We start from the raw sequence: 13,495 nt of genomic DNA, 5'->3' as shown, positions 1-13,495 counted from the left end.
GAGGTACATTTTTATGTAAGTCTAAACTCAAAGAACTTCACTGATGATGTGCAAATGAAGAATCTTGTCTCTGACCTGCTTCTGATTGGACAAACTTAATGTGCTATAACTGTTCTCAGTCTTTTTACATGATAAATACAATGTTCAGGTGTGGATTATTAAACAACTGGTGACATAAACATGCAACTTCCCATCTTGTCTGATCAATAATAACAATTCAGCGGCTGCTTTGTAACAATGAGCCAACAGTAAATTACCCTGTTTGCAGCTCCTTAATGCTACAATAGATAGCTCTGTGAATATTTAAATAAAGAAATGTCTCTTTGCCTTACCTGCATTTGCAAACTGTATTTTTTTACTTTTACAGTTGGCTCCAGAGACAAAGGCTGTGATCCGTTGGGTCATAGACATCCCCTTCGTCCTCTCTGCTAACCTGCATGGAGGCGATGTTGTGGCCAACTATCCATACGATGAAACTCGCAGCGGTAAAACCACAAACACACAACCTATAGGGACACATTTGGATTTTTTTTTAGCTTGACGTTGAATTTTAACCAAAACTGGCTATTTTTGTGCATTTAATGAAACAAATATTTGAGTTGTCACTAAAACGTTTTATTATGTTCCCCTCAGAATGCCATAAATTGAACTCACACCAGATTGAATTGTGTTTCTTTTCAGTAATATTCCTAACAAAACAAAATAAATTTACCAGGCATGTGTGTGATTTATGCAGCTGTGATGTTAGCATGTTATTAAAGCCACTGTCTAAAATGTTTTCTCTCTCACCCTGCCTCATCTCCTCATTAAAGGATCTAACCATGAGTACAGCGCCAGCCCCGATGATGAGATGTTCAAGTCCCTGGCTAAAGCTTACTCCATGTACAACCCTGTCATGTCTGATCCTCATCGACCCACTTGTCGCAAAAACGATGACGACTCCAGTTTCAAGGATGGCATCACTAATGGTGGCGCATGGTACAGCGTGCCGGGAGGTGAGAGGTCCCAGAAACACTCGTGTTTCAAGTGTGATGGTCACATTTAAAACATCGTATTACAGCTCGCAAGTTATCTTGTTAAAGCTCCTGCATGTCCAATATAGTGACATTTAGTGGTTTAAATTGGCTTTTACGACCCACTTAATGCACCTCAACCTTTTCTTTCAAGCATGTAAAGAAACTGAGGTAAGTTGAGAGGCCCATTGTAAAGCACTTTGAGTTATTCATCCTTGGTGCTGAATGTCTTTCTGCTGTACTCTTTAAGAAATTCATTCAGGAAGTGAGCACTCACAATATGTCTGAATATAAATTTATTATGTTTTTTTTTTTTTAAATCAATGAAACATTTAAAACAACACTATGATCATTGACAGTACAGTAGTCCCTTGTTTATCGCGAGGATTTTCATTCTCGGTCCCCCCGCGATACGTGAAAAAACGCGAAGTAGGAATAGTAGTAAAATTAGTAGTTTATTTTAGTATTTATATATATATATATATATATATATATATATATATATATATATATATATGTAAAGGTATTTTAAACCCTTCCTACACTTTTGCAATATTCTCAACAATGTTTCTACACTCTAAATGCTCTAAAAGAGCACAGAATGTCATGATCTCTGCTCTCTGCCACTTGCCCCTGCTATTGGCCACGCCCACTTCTCTGAAGAGCAGAGATCATGACAGGCTGAAGGAGGGAGCTTCTCCCTGCACATGTGGGGTGCAAGCAGGTACAGCAGGTGCTAAATAATTTAAACTAATGTATTTTAAATAAAAAAATCCATGCCGATCTTGCGGCTCATCCATCTATCAGCCAATTGTGTGTCACGTCCAATCTTACTTTGAAAAACAGCGAAAGAGCGAGTCCGCAAAAGTCGAACCACAAAGTATTGAGGGACTACTGTATTTTGTCTCAGATATTAGATGACGTGATTTAGAAAAATGTAATTTTCTGTGTAAACGATATTCATTAAAATGCGTAACAAAGAGCTTAAATGCAGAAAAATAATGTTGAAGCTCGTTAACAGGCTGCAGAAAATAGTCATTGAAAAAAGTTATTATGTATTTATATGTTTTTAGTTAGCTTTTCTTCATCACCTGCTGCAGAAAGGTAGGTAATAACGGGTGTGTCTGTTTGCCTGTCATGTTAGTAAAATATGTTATCAACCACTGGACTGATTTAAATGAAACTCACACTATAATCACTGGATGTCCATCTACTCAAACTCAAAGATTAACTTTTGAAGTCAACCCAATTAAAATTTTCTGTCACAGTCAGTCGACCGTAACAAACACAAAAATAACTATAATTCAGTCAAGTTTAGATATTTAAACTTTGACTTAGTAATAGCTGAGCATCGTCCTGTGTGTGCTAATAAATTGTCAAGAGATTCTACATATTAATTTCAAAGTTTGACTAAAATGTCAATCTCAAGACAAGATTGTCTTAGTTTAAAACACTGGGATGGTTTATATGTATTTATACCTAATTATTTTGCAGTTATTTTTTAAAAATATCATTTATAGTAGTTGGCTGCAGACAAAGCAACCAAGTGACAATACAAATAATTAAAAAAATGGTAAAACAAAGTTAAAATTATTTGCACATGTATTGAGTTGAAGCGGTTGCGATCAGACCCTGTAGGTAAATGTATAATCTTTGTGTGTTTTACTCTCGTCCACTTATCTGCTAAATGTAGCATTTTGCAAATATCAAATCATTAAAACGTTATTTTATACTTTTAATTAACCAATATCAGGTTTAGTAGTCTGTCATCCCTACCTTTAACACATTGCCTGTTGGTTTTCATCTTTTACAGGTATGCAGGATTTCAACTATCTCAGCAGCAACTGTTTTGAGATCACTTTGGAGCTCAGCTGTGACAAGTTTCCCAATGAGGACACGCTTAAAACCTACTGGGAGCAGAACCGCAACTCCCTCGTCAGCTACATCGAGCAGGTTGGCAGCATTCTACTCTCATAAACACCATCATCCGTCTCAAGAAATGAAAAGAAACGTTAAAGGAAAAACTATCAAAAGTGATTCCACGTGGTCTTGTTGCTCAAAGACACAGTGACTGTCTCTGCCAGACTAATCTCTACAATTTGTACCAACATAGCTCGTGAATCATATAAGCCGTCATGTTAGAAAGAAAGAAACCATGATGGACCTTTGTGAAATCACAAGATTCAGTACTTCCATAACTGTAAGCTCTCCACAGTGAATACTGTAGATACTATACTATACTATATTCATTGCAGATATCCTTCTTGTAGTTTTGTCCTTCTCAAAACAGCATCATGTCACCTCTGAGTCATCATACTTTTTTCTTTTTTTATTTTGCGTGTTTGATGTAGGTTCACCGTGGCGTCAAGGGCTTCGTTCGTGATCTTCAGGGAAACCCCATTTCCAACGTCACCATCTCTGTGGAGGGCATTGAGCATGACATCACCACAGGTATTTGCTTTCTGTTGAAAAATCGGACAATCTGATGTCAAACAACTAACTGAAACATGAAACACATGAAACTTCCCATTGAAACATCTAATAGGAAAATGTTGCAATGTTGCCACCTTGAGGACACATTTGGTACTACGTTTATTTTAAAAGAATGGATCTGCTGATGACGGCACAGCATGGAGGCACAGTGGGCAGAGCTGCTGCCTCTCAGCAAGCAGGTCCTTGGCTCAAACCCCGGTCCAGGGGCTTTCTGGGTGGAGTTTGCATGTTCTCTCCGTGCATGCGTGGGTTTTCTCCGGGTACTCCGGTTTCCTCCCACAGACCAAAAACATGCATGTTAGGCTAATTGGTAACTCTAAATTGTCCCTAGGTGTGAGTGAGAGAGTGAATGGTTGTTTGTCTCGTTTGTCTCTATGTGTCCCTGTGATGGACTTGCGACCCATCCAGGATGTACCCCGCCCCTCGCACAGTGATTGCTGGACATTGGGCACCAGCGACCCCCGTGACCCAAAATGGAACAAGCGGGTAAAAGATAATGGATGGATGGATGGATCTGCTGATGACGGCACAGCATGGTGGCACAGTTGGCAGAGAGAGTTGCGACACTCTTTGAACTCGCCGATACGCGGTCACGTGGTTCATGCAGCTCTCAATAGTTCCAAACAGCTCATCCTTGTCAGTCAGTTTGAGCGGCTGCTGCCACAACATAACACAAAAATCGAATTTTCTTACTTTACCTGGTGTCTTTCTGTAATTATTGAGCAGTAACGAACTGATTACCGATTATTTCACTGACTATGAATTTTATCAAAGCATTTGTAGACGCAGCAGACACATTTATCATTCAATTTTAGAGTGAAACGAGACTTCAAACACATATTTGTTAGGAAAAAATGTCTATGTAATACAATGATCAATATAGCTATGTCAACAGTGTTTTATAATAACGTTAAACATGTAAAAAAATAAAATAAAACAGAGTAACACCTGTTATAAAGCTATTTCTGATGTTCTCTACATGCAGCATGAGAATGCTCCACCTTGTCCTCCATGCCTGCAGTTCAGATCTGCTCCAGTTTACCTTAGATCTGGGATGAATTCATTTCTGTACAAGATATTCATTCAACCTTTATTTAAACAGGTTCGTCCCATTGAGCCACGAGGACTTGTTTACAAGAGAGACCTGAATATAATAGTTCTATTTGTCTTTTTTTTTTTTAAATGACAACCAAGTACCTGGTGCTTGTAGCCAGACAACTATTATAAAATTGTAATTAATTGATTAAAATGTTAAATTAAACTGCTTCTAGTTAAAATCATAACAGATGACAAAATAAGTGTTAATTGTGCAAAAATAAATTACCAAACAATTTATTATAAAATATGTAAAATGTAAAACAAGCTTTAATAAAGTACTTTTACTACTATTTATACTTTTTATTAATCATCTCAAGTCAGCAGGAGCAACCTGATCTTCATCATCATCATCACAACAACACAAAGTGAGAGCTGTAAATTTAATCTGCACAAACATTTTCAATCAGGGCTCAAAATGTTTAACTGTCAAAGAAATGTGCAAGAAAATAAACTGATGTCACTCTACAGGCACATTTAGAGAGAGGACAGTTCACAGAGACACAGTGAGGACGAGTGAGACTGAAGGAGGTTCAACCATTTGTTCATGGACCAGAACCAGATGAGAAGAACCGCAGAACTTCCACTGACCAGTGACCTGACCAGTGATCTGACCAGTGACCTGACCAGTGATCTGACCAGTGACCTGACCAATGATCTGACCAGTGATCACACATGTTGTTCTAAATTAAACTTTGGTACGAACAGTGTTAAATAAAACATGTCATATTTTTTATTGAACAATAATCTTCATTCTAACAGTGACGTTGTAATTTCAGAGACTGAGGAAGAAACAGAAATGAGGTGAGTGAGATGAGGGAAAGATGAAAATGTGTCCTCAGAGGACGGGGACATGTCAGGATCTTATGATCCAGGATCAACAGGACCAGGAGGATGGATCAACAGGCAGTCAGGGAACAGAGATGAACAACCTGAGGAACAATTAGAACAAAAAAATACATAAGCAGGATAGAAGAAACTCACAGACAAGAAAATTAACTCAGTCCTGCAAAGAAAAATGTTAATGGAAAATAAATTCTGACATATTTTTACAAAAGATCAGATGAAGACAACTGGCATGAAGAATAACTTCCAGCTCCATCTCAATGTACCTGTGATAGTTTAATAAGTGTTTTGTTACTGTTCTACAGTTTATTGATGCTGATTTATTCTTGGTAATAATTCTTATTTCTTGTTCTGTCTTGAAAGAGTCTCATCTCAACTTGACCCATGATTAACATACATTAAACTAATAATATAAGTAATTTAACAGTCCTGCAGTAAATACCAACTTTGTGAAGGTTATGGTGTTAAAGTAATTTTATTCAAACATCTTGATTCAGCTGTTACTGATTAATAGAAGACAGAAAATGAGATCTTGTACCTTTGTGATACTTTGAATGCAACATTCAGTTCACTCAAGTCATTCTCCTGTGGTTTACCTGGAAAACATGAAAAAAAATGACTCATCTCCACAATCACATTTTTCTTTAATGATAATGTCACAATTTATGCTGCAGTCTTTGACAAATGATCTATAACTTTAACTAAATTAACCACGTCAATCTCTCAGAAAAAAAAAGCTAAATATTTTCTAGTTGAGAGTTCAGTAACTAGAATTACTATAAATTTTTTTTTTTAAATTATCAACTTTCAAAATTTAAGCTGTAATAGATATTTTAAAATGCTGAATTATACAGAAATAGACCTGTTTAAACCCGTCATGATCATAGCAGAGCAGCTGCAGTCAAAACACAACTAGCAAGTTAACATGTTTAATTAAGTAAAACTGGCGACATGAAGTATTAATGTTGATAAACTGTGGTACAGAACAGTCAGCTAATGCTTCACAATGGCAAAAAAAAAAGTGTTGTATTTTCATCAACTTACTGGAGAAAACACGGAGAATGAACTACGTTCAATGCTGGACCCGCTGCTGTTTGGAACTATTTACCGCTGCATGACACACGTGACTTCTGCATTCCGTTCTTTCTATGGGAGTGTCACAACTCTCTTTATAGGGCTCTGGCAGTTGGTAGAGCTGTCACCTCTTGTCAAGAAGGTTGCTGGATCTAATCCCTGCCGAGGACCTTTCTGGGTGGAGTTTGCATGTTCTCTCCGTGCATGTGTGGGTTTTCTCCGTGTACTCTGGTTTCCTCCCACAGACCAAAAACATGCATGTTAGGCTGATTGGTAACTCTGAATTGTCTCTAGGTGTGAGTGAGAGAGTGAATGGTTGTTTGTCTCGTTTGTCTCTATGTGTCCCTGTGATGGACTGGAGACCTGTCCAGGGTGTCCTCTGCCTCTCACAAAGTGACTGCTGGACATGGGCACCAGCGACCCCTGCAATTCAGAAAGGAAGAAGTGGATAAAGATGATGGATGGATGTTTCTGGTATACATGCTCACGTGTATACCGGAACAAGTTAAAACAGTGATGGCTTTGAATGAGACTTTTTTCCGTAGCTTAGCATCAACTTGTCCCTTTGTGTGTGTTGCATATGTATATATTAAAAAAAAAAAAAAAATTTATTTTACAGCCAAAGATGGAGACTATTGGCGCCTTCTGGCTCCAGGGAATTACAAAGTGGCAGCCACTGCTCCAGGATACTTGACCGTCATTAAGAAGGTGGCTGTTCCCTACAGCCCTGCAACAAGGGTAAGACACACAGACAACAAGCAAACAAACAAAACAACAACAAAAAAATCACATTTGCACTCCTTTTGTTACCATACAAGTTGCATGTGATGTATTTGTTTCCTCACCTCCTTTTTCTGCTCTTTAGTCCCACTTAAAGTCAGAGAAGGAGAGTAAAGACACAAAGAAGGAGGAGTCGAGATAACATTTGGTTATTAAAGTGTGACATCTGAGCTGCAGAACCTTCAGTTTAGACAAACGAGCAAATAAAACCGTGACACAACTGCATCATGACACACTTATCTGGATGCAGCCTGCTGTATTTCCATGTTTCTGTCACATATGTGTCAAATGTGTTTGTGATGTGGGAAAATTAATTAAAAAAAAAAAAATTAATTGTTCTTTCATTAAGAGAGAGCAAATGCCATAAATACTTCTGATGGTAACAGACTTGTGTAGTCACATTTATAACTTGTTCATCAAGCCTCCTCTCACTTTCTGTATAGTTCTACATTTGTGCTGCAATCTGCTAGTGAACATCTAATGTAACTATGAACCTAAAGAAGTTTAGAATTTAAAAAATGTATTTTTACAAACAGTTATGATTTCTTATGATTGTTTGTGTAAAGAGTCGTTTTGCAAAGCTTCCCAAGTTGTAGAATCTGAAAAGCTCTGCATGGATGCTGTTTAAACATTTTTTTATTTTTGAAACTACAGTAGTCCCTCAGTTATCGCGGGGGTTACGTTCCCCCCCATCCCACGATGAGTGAAAAACTGCAAAATAGGAACGCTATTCATTTTAGTATTTCTATATATTTTAAGGCTTTATAAACCCTTTCCACACTCTTGCAATGTTCTAAACTCTTAGACCTATATCATTTAACAACATTACGTATAAGTACTGTACAGTACTGGAAAATGTTACTCACCAGCTCTGCAGATCAGCAGCTCGGTTCCGGTTCTGCAGACCTACTAGATTTCTACTGCGATTTTTGTCCCGAGCCCCCAGCCCAACCCAACCCAAAATTCGGACCGGATCAGGTGAAAATTATGTGCTTGATGGGTGGGCTGGGTCGGGCTCAGGCTTTTGATGTGGTTTTAATTGCGCATGTGGTCCCGTCGACCCTTTGCTCTTATTACACATCTGAGGATTTGCAATTGACCCACAACAAGCGATATAATGGAGCTGGAAGTATCAAAAGCTAAAAGCGGGAGAACTCACTCTACAAAGCCAGCACAGTGAAACCTGCTGGTGTGTCAGGTGCACGCTCAAGTCTGACCGGCCGGTTGAAAGAGGTAAAAATAAAGTTGTATTAAGCTTCAGATGGACAACTGGATCATCAGCCGCGTACATCCCGCTCCGCACCCTGCTGTCATCTGCAGTGAAGGAAGTGACAACATCTGAAGCTACAAAAGTTGAAGCGAGCAGCGCGTTCAATTAAAATAGCCTTATTCTATATTTTCCCAAATAATTTTGCTCTAAAATATATTTGTTCTTCTGTATAATAGCCTATCTTTACAGTTGATTTTTTTAGGCTATTTGTTTTGTATGTTAATGTCCATTTGGTGACTTATTAATAAAAATAAATCTTATATCTTCCTTTTGTTACATTTTTAAAACCATCATGTCAAACTGATTTGCTTACAAAAGCAGTAAAAGCTTAATTTTAAAAAAAGTCATTTTTTTAGGTTCAGGCCTGTAATTATAGTTAGTTGGGTTGGGTCAGGCTCGGAAAAATGCCTACAGGCTAGGGCTGGGCCGGGTCGGATTTTTTTAGGCCTAAATGCAACGCTAAGACCTTCCCTGCAGCAACAAAACCCACTGCGGTTGATGTGCGTGGGTAATTGAGCTTCAGAATTATTTGCAACTTTCCTGTCAGTTCTGTGAGCTTAATAGATAGATTGTTACTTCTGAATTTGTGTTGCAAAACTTTCCCTCCATTTCGGCAGAAAGCAGCGGCCAGAAGCACAGTTGGCTTTTGGGTAGTGCACCGTATTTTTTGGCCTATAAGTTGTTTCTTTTTTCTTTTTTTTTGGGCATATTTTTCATGCACTGCAACTTATACGCCAAAGCGACTTATTTATAGATTTTTCCCCATATTTATAAACCAATTTTTGGCTGAGATATGACCGCTTTCATTCATTCTGACTGAAAATATTGAACACTACCATTTTCAGCTGCTAGATGTCACTCGAGTAGTGTGGTATGCCATTGTGTCATGTAATAAGTAAAAGTGGCCATTAATAACAATCGGCTTGCCATAGCCTGCCACCTTTGTCCAGCTCGCCTGGAGCAACAGTCAAATCAGCTTCATTTCGCTGCCCCGATGAAATGCAGCTAATTTGACCAATGAAGTGCATTTATTAAGTAAAAGTTCAATGGAGACACACCTTTACTATAATGCCAAGCAAACAAATAATTGTTTTAGGTGGTTATCTTGTTAAATTTCAAAGAAATGCACAGTGAGTCCTCCCATGCATGTCCCCGTGACCGCCATTTGGCAGCCAATTGTTTTTTGGCACAACACCGGTCCACATTTCCGAGTTGTCAACAATGACGCTTAACAAACGTGACGCTTCAGTGGTGACGCATAATAGATGCGTCTTACACGGCAAAGTGACATATTTATGGATTTTTCCACTTTATTAGACATATTTGGACTGATGTGACTTATAGGGCAGAGCGACGTGTACGGCAGAAAATACTGTAGTTCTTTTGACTGGCTTTACAGTATAGGCTTATTGAAAGAAAACTACAAAATGGCAGCGCCTTTCCAAAGTATTTTTTCATTAACTTTTTATCTCGTACCGTCCCAATCATGTGAGTAATATTAAAGTTGACAATCGTTGAAAACCCGCGAAAGCGCAAGTCCACAAAAGTTGAACCACGAAGTAGCGAAGAACTATTGTCTTGTTCTTTGAAAAACTGTATGGCGCCTGGCACCATTCTTGCCAGAGTCTTAAACATAGATCTCCCATGCTCATTTAGTGCTCAGAAGAGGATGGCTCTCAGCTACTACTATGTCAAACGTCAAATTAGTACCCCAAAAACTGTCACAATGGGCTGGTGCTGGTGAACCCAATGGTGCAGGCAGGCAGGCAGGCAGGCAAGGACTCAGGATGAATATATAAAATAAATTCATTATCAAAACAAAAAAGCTAATGGGGCAACAAAACAAACATAGAATGATCAGGAGGTACTCACAAAACAGACATGTCATCACAAGTGGACAGAAGACAATGCCAGGGTGAGGGGTAAGGGAAACACACAGGCTTAAATACAGGAAACACCAATTAGACAAAGTGAAGGCACCTGTGAGTAATCACAGATGCCAAAGAAAGAGACAGGATGCAAGACATAAACATGACACAAGATGGAGCTAGACACTAAAGATACACAAACCCTATAAAGATAGAAATAGAGGATCAGGGGAACACAGACATAAACACGACACCAGATAGGGCTAGACAGCAGGGACAAAACCACAACTTCTAAAAAAACTGACAGAGTAATAGATTTTTGTGTTTGTTAAGGTTGATTAGCTGTGGCGGCCTTAATGAACCAGAATGACTCCAAAAGATAATCAGCTGTGGATGTACATCCAGTGATTATTTTCCAAGTTTCATTAAAATTGGTCCTCTGATTCATGAAATGTTTTGCTAACAGACAAACACACGCATATTGAATATATGATCATCCACCTTTCATAGCAGGATGCCATAATAAGGCAGATTTGATTAATCTTTGCTACTTTTTATTCCAGGTGGACTTTGAGCTGGAGTCTCTGATGGAGAGGAAGGAGGAGGAGCGGGAGGAGCTGATGGACTGGTGGAAAATGATGTCAGAGACTCTGAACTTCTGAAGCGCTGTTGATAATTGTAGCGTCTACACACTGATGTAATATATTCATTCTGTGTGTTCGTTCACTAGAAAGAGAATCTGCTGACTTTTTGGTCTCATTTCCACCGCTAATTGATTTGATGACATTGTTTGCCTCATAACTCCTGTAGATTGAATATCCTGCACATTTTGGAAGACAAAGGAGGATTTAGTTTGGTGGCAATGAGACTGGTGTTTGTTTCTGTGATATTTATTGTATTTTTTTTGTGACTGGTAACCATGGCGCTCATCTATATAACCAATGAAAGGCTGAGTATTCATGTAGAAAAGCTCTGTCTGTACAAATTCTTCTTTTTCTCTTGTTTTAAATGTCTCCGTTTCTCCAGGCCTTAGTACAAAAACACAACAGTACAAACTTTTTCACTTCTTATCAACTGTAAACACACATTCTGATACGTATTCATCATGTCTCTGTTTCGTGATATAACAAAACATATGACACAACAGTTCTGGAACAACCAGAGACATTAAAAACACTAAACTTTTTATCTGAACAGACTAATTCCCCTGTGTGTTATCGATGTTGAGTATTTTTTTATTTTTAAATCCGCAGTTTTGATTTTAGCACAGATTAATTGCCATAATATGTATTGTATTTATGAAGTAGGTATAGCGAAATATATGTTTTTGTTACCAAAATTATGTAAAAAATAATATACCATGACCATTTATTTAAATCACTTCATGTCAGAGAAATCAACGCCCGTCCTTAGTATGTGCACTACATCAGAAATACTGTCAGAGCACAGCAGGAGTTGATTTTCAAAAATATATTATTGTAACACTAATATTTAGAATGCAACTTTATCTGACCATATGAATCCAGTTCACTGAGCACAACAAAAAGAAATATTGAATGTATAAACTATAAAAGTTGGTGTTAAAAATAAAGAATTATCTAATCAATAAAATTCCCCGTTACGTTGTCAAACTGTATTGTTGCCTTTGTTTTGGCTCATAATAGCCAAGTCAGGTTAATGAAGGGTTTCTATGGTCTGCCTTGAGGGTTTACCAACTTTAGCACACTGTTTTGAAACTGCTCAGTAATTCACATTCACAGGCTTCTGGTGAATTTGATAAACTGCTGAAGAAATAGATATAATGACGTTGGAGCAAAAATACAACTAACGCACAAAACGATGAGCTCCAAAAACCATGGATGGGACAACGTTGGTTACGTACTGTAACCCCAGATTCTATGAGTATAGGCGTAGCCCTTTAAGAGCTGTCGCTTAGTGGGTTTATCCCATCATGCAAAGCATCGCACTGAAAAATTTAGTCCACGCCCACCTGTTGTGCGGGCCCCAACCGGTCTGTACAAATTACGTTAAGAGCGGGTAATCAGCTCCCAAATAGCTTTTTCTTCAGCCATTTAGGAGCCAGTGAGGCCCGACGCTTAAAGGGCTACACCTATACTCATAGAATCTGGGGTTACAGTATGTAACCAACGTTCTATTTCGTATAGGCGTCGCCCTTTTAAGAGCTGTCGCTTAGTGGGTTAAGGGCAAAGCAGATGTGGTCCTCGCCTCACTGGGTCCATTCGAACACCGTACGAAGCAGCAGCTTGCCCAAAAAACGTCTTGTCACTCAGCTCTCCATGTGCGTAATTACGCGTTGTGTAATTATGTGTACCATGCACAGACGCGTGCTGTGTAGCTATGCGTTCTGAGTGCATGGACGCCCCGGAAAACTTTCAACGGGGAAAGGAAGATGCTGAAAAAAGGGCCATGAACCAACAGATTCACGGCTGATCAATATGAACAGATTAATAATAACAAGTGAACTGATTATCAATCAAATGCACTGATTGGTAACAATAGTCATGAACTGATTAGTGACAATAGAACCAAATTAACAGTCACAACTTGTGACTGATAACAACATCTCACACTGTAATGCATGCAGTCAGATGTGAGTTTAAATGGGGTTCCATGAAACAACAATATTAATTCTGTTAAAACACTAAGTACAGAATGTGTCATGGAACGAGCTGTCACATCACGTAGATAAAAGCGAATAAATGAACAGGGTGTTAACCACGCGGCCGCAGTGCAATTATTCTGCATTGTCATACCATTATGCAACGCAGTCGAAGATGCGATACCCCTGGTCGAGTGTGCTCTGAGGTTGACAGGAGACTCTAAATCTGATGCGCTGTAGGCTTCAGAAATGGCCTCACACAGCCAGTGTGACAGGTGCTGGGTGGGTAATGGGCGACCTGCAGATGCATCTCTATAATGCACAAACAAATGTTGAGTTTGACGCATTGCGGCTGTGCACGCTATGTAACACGTCAACGCCAGCACAGGACAGAGAAGATGGAAAGATGCTTCTCCTTCTGATTTGTGTGGGGGGA

At 38.8% G+C, this 13,495-nt stretch overlaps 1 protein-coding gene across 1 annotated transcript in view; it reads left to right on the top strand.

The window, feature by feature from the left end:
- The window catches only part of cpe (carboxypeptidase E), a 30,312-nt gene extending 18,747 nt beyond the window's left edge, over positions 1-11,565 (top strand). The window contains exons 4-9 of the mRNA XM_037689942.1: positions 368-485; positions 813-995; positions 2,827-2,966; positions 3,365-3,464; positions 7,141-7,259; positions 11,003-11,565. Coding sequence (XP_037545870.1) covers positions 368-485; positions 813-995; positions 2,827-2,966; positions 3,365-3,464; positions 7,141-7,259; positions 11,003-11,101 — 759 coding nt within the window. The 3' untranslated portion in view covers positions 11,102-11,565. The remainder of the gene's footprint in view (positions 1-367; positions 486-812; positions 996-2,826; positions 2,967-3,364; positions 3,465-7,140; positions 7,260-11,002) is intronic.
- Positions 11,566-13,495: the final 1,930 nt, after the last annotated feature.

The sequence above is a fragment of the Nematolebias whitei genome, chromosome 16 (genome assembly GCF_014905685.2).
Source record: "Nematolebias whitei isolate Nwh7 chromosome 16, NemWhi1, whole genome shotgun sequence".
NCBI lineage: Eukaryota > Metazoa > Chordata > Actinopteri > Cyprinodontiformes > Rivulidae > Nematolebias > Nematolebias whitei.
The sequence above is the reverse complement of the archived record's forward strand: the minus strand, read 5'-3'. Positions and strand labels throughout refer to the sequence as shown.